The 12528-nt window shown below is 36.3% G+C and overlaps 1 protein-coding gene across 1 annotated transcript; it reads left to right on the top strand.

Moving 5' to 3' along the window:
- The first annotated feature begins 8781 nt into the window (after window positions 1–8781).
- Window positions 8782–10788, top strand: LOC114191290 (uncharacterized). Its single transcript, XM_028080462.2, has 4 exons — window positions 8782–9178; window positions 9256–10231; window positions 10320–10511; window positions 10624–10788. Exons 1-4 carry the CDS (start codon window positions 8802–8804, stop codon window positions 10786–10788), a joined length of 1710 nt encoding a protein of 569 aa, XP_027936263.2. The 5' UTR covers window positions 8782–8801.
- Window positions 10789–12528: the final 1740 nt, after the last annotated feature.

Below are 12528 nucleotides of genomic sequence, written 5' to 3'. Positions count from 1 at the left end.
TGGATATACGAGCACTTTCCTACATTTGGAAGGAAGCAATTACGGGATACATATGTGGAGACCGAACCCCGTGTCATATGTTATGTCACTAGACGCGCTATTTCCGCTATAATTGATGTTAGACTCTAGTTGGATGCCTTGACATATGATGGGATGATTTGGAACCCATCTGTAGCACATAGAGTTACTCGATCACTTCTAACACATGGCATGTTTTCTGGCTTCCTTAGGCTTGGTACCCTCGTACCCCGTCATCTACCGGAGCGTGTGTTGTGACAATTTGGCTTCATGCAGCCTATTCCACGACCGTCGAGTTCACTTCCCATGATGGACTTTGAGGCTATTGATGATCGGTGGAAAAAGCACGAGCAGTATGTTGTACATCAAGTGGTCTAAGCACCAACTCCTTTTTCATGTTCAGATGGATAATTGCAGTGGTTTAGGAGAGTCTCCCATCCATACATTTTACATGGAGCTGACCGACCTAGCCTTGTGATTGTGCCCCGATTTCGTCGGAATTTGCCAGATGACATAACAGTTCAGAGGACGTCACCATCATCATCTTCCAGTGGTTTATTGGTATGTTACAAATTTATTTGTTCATATTATTAGTAACTTAAATATTTGACATTAACTTGGTATTATCACAGGGTCTCGTGAAACGCATTGTAGGCGGTCTTCAGCGGATGATAGACTGTAGAGACGTTACTGAGGGCACAATTGCTTGGGATCGCACGCATGAGTTATTGCAGATGGCTCGTGATGGCGTTGAAGAGGAAGAGACTAGAGGAGGACGTAGAGTTCGAGGTCGACGACCATCTACGTCTGGATAGTCGATTTACTATTTATTTGTATTTGATGTTAGAATTTACATTTTTACTGGATTTTATATTAAGATATTTCATCTATATATGGGATTTTATATTAAGTTATTTAATGTTAGTAATAAGGCCAAAATATATTCGTCCCTTGGCCAGAGGAGTTAGAATTTTATATATTAGTAAAATAATTACAAACTACAACAGTCAAATATTTAATACAATTAACAAATATCAGTCTTGCATGAGATCTACATAACTACGATCCACTACGTGTAAATCTAGGAATGCTTGCATCCTATCTTTATAAAATGATGCCCACCCTTTTGTCTTTGGGTAACAATTGCTAGATGATATGATATCCACTGTCGATAATGGACAACCTTCTTGTAGACGAACCTATAAATATGCAATTAGTCAATAGAGAAATAAAGTTCTTTAAAAAGATTATATATATATATATATATATATGTATATATATATATATATATATGTATATATATATATATATGAACATATATACCTGTACAAAATGAGAACTGTAAACATGTCCGATACAAATTAGTCGATGTTGACTTTGCGAAATAGGTGGGGATGTACGAAGTGAGAATATCATCAAATTCTGAACTGATGACAAGCACACGAGGATTACATTATACCGATTAGCAATCGCATACCCCATGTCTGGTATAGTCATCCACTTGTCTCAATTAGCCTGTATATAATTAATTAGATTATAATAAAACAAAATCATAAAAAACTTTTAATACATAAGTTTCAACATTAGTGTGTAGAAGTTATACCCCTGATGGTGAATGAACTAGCAAAGACTTTCTCAGTTCTTCCAAACGATCATAGCCTCCAACTAATGTTGCATATTCATCTCGCCATTGACTAAGTTCTTTGTATAGATCATGTCTGATTAGAGGCCATGACTCCTCACCCATACCCAACAATGCAGCAATGCAGCAATGCATCTATATCCACAATGACCATCCACCACAACATCGACAACATCAAGTATATAAGGATGAAAAACATGATTGAACTGTTCTAGCATAGGTATTACTTTTTCTTGAATTACACCTTTGGTTTTCAGCTTGTTTTCTATTTTTGCAACACATGTGTCTTTTCTTGATGACTCAATGAAGGCGTCCACATGCTCAAAATATGAGGGATCACGTTTGGTTGACTTCTTTGATCTATGACTCTTAGGTGCACCTTTCGTCTTAACTTTACTCGGTGGCGGTAACATCGATGTCATCGAAGGGCAAACTATGTCAAGTAATTTATGTTTTATGGTCACTTTTCCTGCAATATCAACTTCTTTGAAAAGATTAAGCAGTAGATCAACCTCCCTCTGAATAGATAATTGCCCTTCGGATTGTGAAGACGACACATTTGAGAAGCTCAACCTAGTTCACATGACATGAATTTCTTGGAGAGGAATCATCCCAGGATCATATCGTGCTAATTCACACGCACATGGTAGACCATAAGTTTGTCTAAGAATCCAGCCACAACGACTAGTATCGAATCCAATCTTCTTTACTCTTTCCAACTCTAGAGCAAGGAGTTCTAAGGCACATCTAGAAATATTTCCCACTAATCTTCTATAACTCAATGCCTTGTAAGAGTCACTGATCAGATTTATACTTCTTTCAAAAGATGCCTTAATTTCGTTATGTTGCAAGATAATAACGTTGTGAATTTCATCCCAACACGAACAAAGGTCTCCCATACTACTTCCAAGAACTTTCTTCAGACTCTAGTGAGCAGATTCAACCCTAGTACAATTTATACAAGGAAATCATATAAACCATTAATAAAAAAAGTTAATTAATAGCAAAATGCAAACATACCTGTTTGATGTTGTATTCGTCCATGCCTTCACAAAGAATTTCTTGTAAGGAATGATTCACGTGTCATTAACATATTCAAAGAATACAGGCCATGATTGGCAAACAAGCTCAAGATGATTAACACAATCGTTAAACTTTAATTCATCTTCACAGTCCATGACATTCTCCCAGGCTTGCAGTACAACATCCCATGCATCAACATAATTTACTAACATTTTGCACTTTGTCTGCACATTTTTTTGAATATGGAAATGACATAGAAGATGATAATACTCAGGGAACACAATGCCAACAACATTCATTAGAGCCAAATCCCTATCAGTTACAACGACTTGTGGACCACCCTCGGACGTCATAAACAGACCTCTTAGCCTTTCAAGAGCCCAAATGAAATTATTTTGCTTTTCACTAAATAAAAATGCAAACGCGGCTGAGAAAGTTAATCCTGTTGAGGTCACACCAACAATCTCAAGCAATGGCAACCGATATTTGTTCGTTTTGTAAGTACTATCCATTAAGAACACAATATTGAATGAATTTAACAACTTCACAGCATTAGGATGGGTCCAGAGCTAACCACATCAGATTCATCAAGACATCTACTAAAATGGATGTAGTGATCACATTCCAATATCAACATTAACTGTTGTAACTTAGTCCTTGAACCTCTTATTGAACGTTTGTACCTATATCTTGCATTATACACTTGCTTCAGAGTTGTAACATTACACTCATCTTTTTCTTTGAGAGTGAGAAGTATATTTGCAGGTTTTACTTGACTTTTAGTCATATCAACAAGCAACGACTGTTCAGTAGACTTCAACCTACTCGCATATGGGTGACCAACTAGAGTAGATGAGACATCGTGATTATGCTAACCACATTTTACGTTCAACACTTATCCCTCCCCTTGAGAGATGGGTCTCCCTCTCAATCTAAAGGGACAATCACATTTTCTTGTCCCAGATAAACTCGGTTCTGCATCAAATTTGTATTTTCTATATTTTCCACCTCTTTCACAACCTAATAATACATGGGTCTTTCTTCCTGCTTATCCATTATATTTATCTGATCTTAGAATAATAACAACAAATCCAAGATTATAAGCAACCCCCTAACCCACTTAATTAAATTTTCACGTGTTGGGAAGATATCATCAGTTGTAAAATGAGATGTATAATCTTGTTCGCATATATCATGAACAAAATCAGAAAAGTCTGACATGAGACTACAATTTAGTTGAGAATCCGCTTAAGAATCCAAGAAACTCAAATAACTAAAATGATGATCTTCCATAATGAGCTATAATAAAAAAATAAAATATTTTAATACGTCAAAGAACCCCATCTAGGGCAACCACATAATAAGAGATAACAATATTAAAAAATAATGCAATTAAAAAAGAATGCAACACATATCAAAGAAAAGAAAAGAATGCAACACGACAGCTCAATCGAGTGTCTCACCTATTACACAACACACATTACATATGTAAAGTAAAGTTCTCGTACATATTCAAAGTTCTGAGACAAACACGAGGTGAGACAAAAATTTTGACAACGTTTAATCAATTTAAATCTGTTTCAGTCAATTCACATTCAAAAACTCAAATTGAAAACTGATTGCATAATTCACATTAAAAAATTCACCAATCACACAATATACACTCACTCACAAACTCATACACACCACTGCAGTCACTCACCTACACACTAAATCCACATTCAATACCAACACACTAAATCCACAATCAGCACGCACATAAACACATAAACAACATTATTCTATTTCATAACGAAAACAAAAGATTAATAAAACATAAGAACCTTTCATTTAGAAATTTCAATAACTGCATTTAAAAATTACAAAAACGGAATACCTGATCCATTTCAGAAACATATGAAACGGATCCGAAAATCCGTTTGGGAAAAAATAATGAAACCTGATGAAACGACTTTTGGAATCCATTTCATACTTTTTTGAAACGGATCACGTATTAAAAATTTTAAAATTTGTGAAACGGAATACGAATTCTGTTTCAGAAAAATATGAAACAGATTCCAAATTCCTTTTAAAAAATGAAAACTTTATGAAACGGATTATGTAATCCGTTTCATACTTTTCTAAAACGGAATTCGTATTCCGTTTCACAAATTTTTAAATTTTTCCACGAGACGGAATACATGATCCGTTTCAAAATGGTGTGAAATGGATTCCATAATCCGTTTCATAAAGTTTCCATGTTTTTTTTTGAAACGAAATTTGAAATCAGTTTCATACTTTTTAAAACGGAATACGAATTCCGTTTCACATAATAAAAAGGAAAAAATGTAAAATTAATATTAACATTCCAACTCCGAAAAGGCTAACCTGGAGAGAAGATAAGAGGAGAGAATGGAGGACTTCAAGCACAGGGAACTCACAGTAGCACCTTAAAGCACAGAACCTTCAAGCACAGAAGGACGGACAGTGACAGAGAATAAAGAAGAGAGCTTTCAAAAATAAAATGAATGAAAGTGACACAAACATCGGACCAGGGACCACCACGAGAGAATGAAGCAGAGAAAATTAAACCTCGGATAGGGACCACCACGAGGGAATGAAACGGAGAAAAATTAAAATGAAGGCACAGTGAGAATGGAGAAGAAACACAGAATAGGAAGAAATATGTATGAAATAATTTGGGGGTGCAGAGAAGTTGATGACGCAGTAAATTTCATTTAATGCTTTTCACCCACTTTTACCTATAAATTAATGAAGGGTATAATAGTAAATTTTGGGGGTTCAGAAGAAGGCTTGGAGGTGTAGGGAGAGCCCAATTTCTCCCATTCTCAATAATGACCCGTTTTCATTCTTTTAGTTTCAATAATATGCAATTTTGATTTCCTAATTTTTTCCACATCAATTAAGTACTTCCAGTTTTAAAATATGCATGTTTAACCTTCTAATATTTTATTTCTTCAACTTGAAATCCTTAATTTCGATTGTGCAAATTCAATAACCACCACCATTGGGCGAGAACATCAACCACCAACACCCTGCAATTTTGATTTTGGAGCACTCTACAATGACTTAAATTGATATTAACACAAAAAACGTTATGTGAGAAGCTTATGCTACTTATTTTGCTATTGTCAATTTTATAGAACTCTTATTTCTTAGTTTTATTAAGGATTAACACAACAAAGGTGATGAATTCACCCCAAAACTTATAGCTTGGGTCAATACCTAGGACTAGTTCTCTTTATTTGTTCTTTTTAATAGATTAATAAATGTATAAGTTTAGTATTTTTCTGGTGTAACTAGCATTTTCATTGGGTTTGTATTTTAGGCCCACATTTTAAGTGTTTTAAGTATAGTTTCATTCTTGTCTTTGTAAATCTTGTGGGCCATGAAGACATGTTTCCAGCAGCCCAATTTCAAGCAATATCATGTGGCAGCATAGCCTTTTCCTAGGGGCCTTCTCCCTGCACCCCAAAAGAATCTTCTGTACCCCCCAAAATTACGCTTATATCCTTATTAATTAACAGTGAGAGAGTGGGTGAAAGTCCGGTGGACGCAGTAAATTTCATTTACTGCGTCACCAACTCCTGCACCCCCAAACGTTATTTGTTAGACTCCGTTTCTTTTCTTCTCCACTCCACATTCATAAATTTTTCTCTCTGTGTTGGTGGTCCCTAAAATTTTTAATTTCTGTCTCATTCCTTCATTCTCTCTGGTTCTGGTTCGTGGTCCTTTGTATCAGTTTCCTTTATTCTTTTTTAAGGAATGTTATTTATTGTCTCACTCACTCGTGGTTCCTGGTTTGTTGTGATCGAAGGTTGAAGGAAGGTGGTTGTAAGAAGTCATTTATCTTCTCTGTAAGTGGTAGTTTCCATCAGGTTAGCCTTTAAACTTTTTATTTTTCTGTTTGCTTGTGAAATAGAAAAGCCGTTTGATAAAAAAATCGTAATGTATGCGAAACGGAACACGAAATCCGTTTCTGAGTATTCTGAAACGGATTCTGTATTCCGTTTCACAAAAAAATTTGCAAATTTTTTTATGAAACGGAATACAGATTCCGTTTCATAATACTCTGAAACGGATTCTGTATTCCGTTTCATAAAAAAATTTGCAAATTTTTTTGAAACGGAATACAGAATCCGTTTCAGAGTATTGTGAAACGGATTCTGTATTCCGTTTCACAAAAAAATTTGCAAATTTTTTTATGAAACGGAATACAGATTCCGTTTCATAATACTCTGAAACGGATTCTGTATTCCGTTTCAAAAAAATTTGCAAATTTTTTTATGAAACGGATTCTGTATTCCGTTTCACAAAAATATTTGCAAATTTTTTTATGAAACGGAATACAGAATCCGTTTCACAATGCTCTGAAACGGATTGTGTATTCCGTTTCACATGCATTTTGAATTGTGCATGGTAAAATTACACCCCACCCATTAATTTGAAATATTCTTATGTTCGTAGCTGGTTCTGGGATGCTCTAAGTTGTTAATTTAATAAAGATTTTCTTTTTCTCTGCGAAGAGGAATCCTTTTCACAATTTTTGAAATGGAAAGTGTATGCCGTTTCCGAATCCCTTTCACAAATATATGAAATGGAAACTGTATGCCGTTTGACATATATTTTGTTTTTTTGTTACACCCATTCATTAAAAAATTACACCCTCACCTTGTTCTTTTAAACCTTAGTCGTAAATAAATTTTGCATAAGATTGGTGGCATGCATGTACGTGTTATCCTCGTCTTAAAAATAGAGTTGAAATGCATATTTGCATGGTTGTTTTGTGAGACTGTAGGAAACACTCAAACATCAAAAAACCAAATATTTTTTTTCCAAAAGGATTACATAATCCGTTTCTGAAAGATGTGAGATGGAATTTGTAACCCCTGTAGTTTGTATTGAATGTTGATACGTCTAGTGTGTTATTGGTGAATTTTTAATGTGAGTGAATTTATACTGTGTGAGGGGTGAATTTTCTAACCTAAATAATGCAATCAGTTATAAATATCAGCAATCAGTTTTCCAATTTTGATACGTGTTGCATTCACTGGTTTTCTTATGTGATTCGTCTTACATTCTTTATGCATTTTTTTTAATTGCATTATTTTGTAATATTCTGATGTGAGTAATTTACGTATTAAAATACTTTTTTTTATTATAGTTCATCATGGAAGATCATGAATTTAGTTATTTGAGTTTTTTGGATTCTCAAGCGGATTCTCAACTAAATTGTAGTCTCATGTCGGACTTTTCTGATTTTGTTCATGATATCTGCGAACAAGATTATACATCTCATTTTACAACCGATGATATTTTCCCAACACGTGAAGATTTGATTAAGTGGGTTAGAGGGGTTGCTTATAATCTTGGATTTGTTGTCATTATTCTAAGATCAGATAAATATAATGGACAACCAGGAAGAAAGACCCATGTATTATTAGGTTGTGAAAGAGGTGGAAAATATAGAAAATACAAGTCTGATGCAGAACCGAGTTTATCTGGGACAAGAAAATGTGATTGTCCATTTAGATTGAGAGGGAGACCCATCTCTCAAGGGGAGGGATGGGTGTTGAACGTAAAATGTGGTTACCATAATCACGATGTCTCATCTACTCTAGTTGGTCACCCCTATGCTGGTAGGTTGAAGTCTACTGAACAGTCATTGCTTGTTGATATGACTAAAAGTCAAGTCAAACCTTCAAATATACTTCTCACCCTGAAAGAAAAAGATGAGTGTAATGTTACAACCCTTAAGCAAGTGTATAATGCAAGATATAGGTACAAACGTTCAATAAGAGGTTCTAGAACTGAGTTACAACAGTTAATGTTGATGTTGGAACGTGATCACTACATCCATTTTAGTAGATGTCTTGATGAATCTGATGTGGTAAGTGATTTGTTCTGGACCCATCCTGATGCTGTGAAGTTGTTAAATTCATTCAACATTGTGTTCTTAATGGATAGTACCTATAAAACCAACAAATATCGGTTGCCATTACTTGAGATTGTTGGTGTGACCTCAACAGGATTAACTTTCTCGGCCGCTTTTGCATTTTTATCTAGTGAAAAGCAAAATAATTTCATTTGGGCTCTTGAAAGGCTAAGAGGTCTATTTATGACGTCCGAGGGTGGTCCACAAGTCATTGTAACTGATAGGGATCTTGCTCTAATGAATGTTGTTGGCATGGTGTTCCCTCAGTGTTATCATCTTCTATGCCGTTTCCACATTCAAAAAAATGTGCAGGCAAAGTGCAAAATGTTAGTAAATTCTGTTGACGCATGGGATGTTGTACTTCAAGCCTGGGAGAATGTCATGGACTGTGAAGATGAATTAAAGTTTAAGGAGTGTGTTCATCGTCTTCAGGTTGTTTGCCAGCCGTGGCCTGTATTCTTTGAATATGTTAACGACTCGTGGATCATTCCTTATAAGAAATTCTTTGTGAAGGCATGGACGAACAAAGTTATGCATTTGGGGAATACAACATCAAACAGGTATGTTTGTATTTTGCTATTAATTAAATTTTCTTTTATTAATGGTTTATATGATTTCCTTGTATAAATTGTACTAGGGTTGAGTCTGCTCACTGGAGTCTGAAGAAAGTTCTTGGAAGTAGTATGGGAGACCTTTGTTCGTGTTGGGATGGAATTCACAACGTTATTATCTTGCAACACAATGAAATTAAGGCGTCTTTTGAAAGAAGTATAAATCTGATCAGTGACTCTTACAAGGCATTGAGTTATAGAAGATTAGTGGGGAATATTTCTAGATGTGCCTTAGAACTCCTTGCTCCAGAATTGGAAAGAGTAAAGAAGATTGGATTCGATAGTAGTCGTTGTGGCTGCATTCTCAGACAAACTTATGGTCTACCATGTGCGTGTGAATTAGCACGATATGATCCTGGGATTATTCCTCTCCAAGAAATTCATGTCATGTGGACTAGGTTGAGCTTCTCCAATGTCTCGTCTTCACAAACTGAAGGGCAATTATCTATTCAGAGGGAGGTTGATCTACTGCTTAATCTTTTCAAAGAAGTTGATATTGCAGGAAAAGTGACCATAAAACATAAATTACTTGACATAGTTAGCCCTTCCATGACATCGATGTTACCACCACCGACTAAAGTTAAGACGAAAGGTGCAGCTAAGAGTCATAGATCAAAGAAGTCAACCAAACGTGATCCCTCCTATTTTGAGCATGTGGACGCCTCCATAGAGTCCTCAAGACAAGACACATTTGTTGCAAAAACAGAAAACAAGGCGAAGAGCAAACGTGTTATTGAAGAGAAAGTAATACCCATGCTAGAACAGTTCAATCCTGTTTTTCATCCATATATACTGGATGTTGTCGATGTTGTGGCGGACGGTCATTGTGGATATAGATGCATTGCTGCATTGTTGGGTATGGGTGAGGAGTCGTGGCCTCTAATCAGACATGATCTATACAAAGAACTTAGCCAATGGCGAGATGAATATGCAACGTTAGTTGGAGGCTATGATCGTCTGGAAGAACTGAGAAAGTCTTTGCTAGTTCAATCACCATCAGGGGTATAACTTCTATACACCACTGTTGAAATTTATGTATTACAAGTTTTTTATGATTTTGTTTTATTATAATCTAATTAATTATATACAGGCTAATCGAGACAAGTGGATGACTATACCAGACATGGGGTATGCGATTGCTAATCGGTATAATGTAATCCTCGTGTGCTTGTCATCAGTTCAGAATTTGACTATATTCCCACTTCGTACATCCCCACCTACTTCGCAAAGTCAACATCGACTAATTTGTATCGGACATGTTTACAATTCTCATTTTGTTCAGGTATATATGTTTACATATATATATATATATATATATATATATATATATATATATATATATATTATTTTTATAAATAACTTTATTTCTCTATTGTCTAATTGCGTATTTACAGGTTCGTCTACAAGAAGGCTGTCCATTACCGACAGTGGATATCATATCATCTAGCAATTGTTACCCAAAGGCAAAAGGGTGGGCATCATTTTATAGAGATAGGATGCAAGCATTCCTAGATTTACACATAGTGGATCGTAGTTATGTAGATCTCATGGAAGACTAATATTTGTTGATTGTATTTAAGTATTTCACTGTTGTAGTTTGTAATTATTTTACCAATATATAAAATTCTAACTCCTTTGGCCAAGGGACGGATATATTTTGGCCTCATTGCTAACATTAAATAACTTAATATAAAATACCATATATAGATGAAATATCTTAACATAAAATCCAATACAAATGTCAACTCTAACATCAAATACAAATAAATCGACTATCCAGACGTAGATGGTCGTCGACCTCGAACTCTACGTCCTCCTCTAGTCTCTTCCTCTTCAAGTCCATCTTGAGCCATCTGCAATAACTCATGAGTGCGATCCCAGGCAACAGTGCCCTCAGTAACATCTCTACAGTCTATCATCCGCTGAAGACCACCTACAATGCGTTTCACGAGACCCTGTCATAATAACAAGTTAATGTCAAATATTAACAGTTACTAATACTATTAACAACTAAATGTGTGACATACCAATAAACCACTGGAAGATGATGACGGTGACGTCCTCTGAACTGTTATGTCATCTGGCAAATTCCGACGAAGTCGGGGCACAAGCACAAGGCTAGGTCGGTCGGCCTCAGCTCCACGTAAAATATATGGATGGGAGACTCTCCTAAACCACTGCAAATATCCATCCGAACATGAAAAGGGAGCTGGTGCTTGGACCACTTGATGTACAACAAACTGCTCGTGCTTTTTCCACCGATCATCAATAGCCTCAAAGTCCATCATGGGAACCGAACTAGGCGGTCGTGGAATAGGCTGGATGAAGCCAAATTGTCGCAACACACGCTCAGGCAAATGACGTTGTACGACGGTCCCAACCCTCAGGAAGCCAGAAAACATGCTATGTGTTACCAGTTGTCGTGCAGCTCTATGTGCTACATATGGGTTCCAAATCATCCCATCATATGTCAAGCCATCCAACTGGACTCTAACATCAGCTATAGCGGAAATGGCGCGTCCAGTGACATAACGTAGAGCACGGGGTTCGGTCTCCACATATGTATCCCGTACTTGCTTCCTTCCCAATGTAGGGAAGTGCTCGTATATCCAAGCCTGTATCAAATAATATTTCATTTAACCATTATCATATAAAACTAAAAACAAGTGAAATAAAGAATAAAATGTTATATAAATGGGTACCTGCAGAAGAGGTAGATATCCAGCTAATTGCTTTGTATTTGCAAAGCTGGCATCTCCTAGCTGCTCATATAAGTGGACAAGAGCAGCAACTCCCCAACCATATGTACGACATGTGGAAAGATCTCTAAATAGCTCGAGATAATGTGTACGAACATAGGTGGCGCTTTTGTTAGCAAATATCGTGCACCCTACAAGGTGCAAAAGATATGCACGTGCAGCAAACTCCCATAGCTCGTTTTCACAACAGCTATGATACAAGTCTCTCAACCAGCTCAGTCGGACCTGTGCACCCCGACTTTGATTCAGCTCCACACATGCCATGGCCCGGTCAACACCAAGAAGTGTCGTCAAAATCTGAACAGAATCTTCATATTCCAGATTTTCAGTGGAGCAAAAGTTTCCACTGATGGAAAGATGGAGAAGTGACGATACGTCATCCAAAGTCATGGTCATCTCCCCAATGGGTAAATGAAAAGTATTGGTCTCGGGATGCCATCTCTCCACGAAACCCAATACTAACCCAAGATCGATATATTCATACAAAATATCGCACAGAGGCGATAATCCAGAAGCTAACACAAAAGGTGCAACAGAAGG

This window comes from Vigna unguiculata, chromosome 7 (assembly GCF_037176805.1).
Source record: "Vigna unguiculata cultivar grain cowpea cultivar isolate G323 ecotype 2 chromosome 7, ASM3717680v1, whole genome shotgun sequence".
NCBI classification, from domain to species: Eukaryota; Viridiplantae; Streptophyta; class Magnoliopsida; order Fabales; family Fabaceae; genus Vigna; species Vigna unguiculata.
This window is presented reverse-complemented; position numbering and strand designations above follow the sequence as displayed.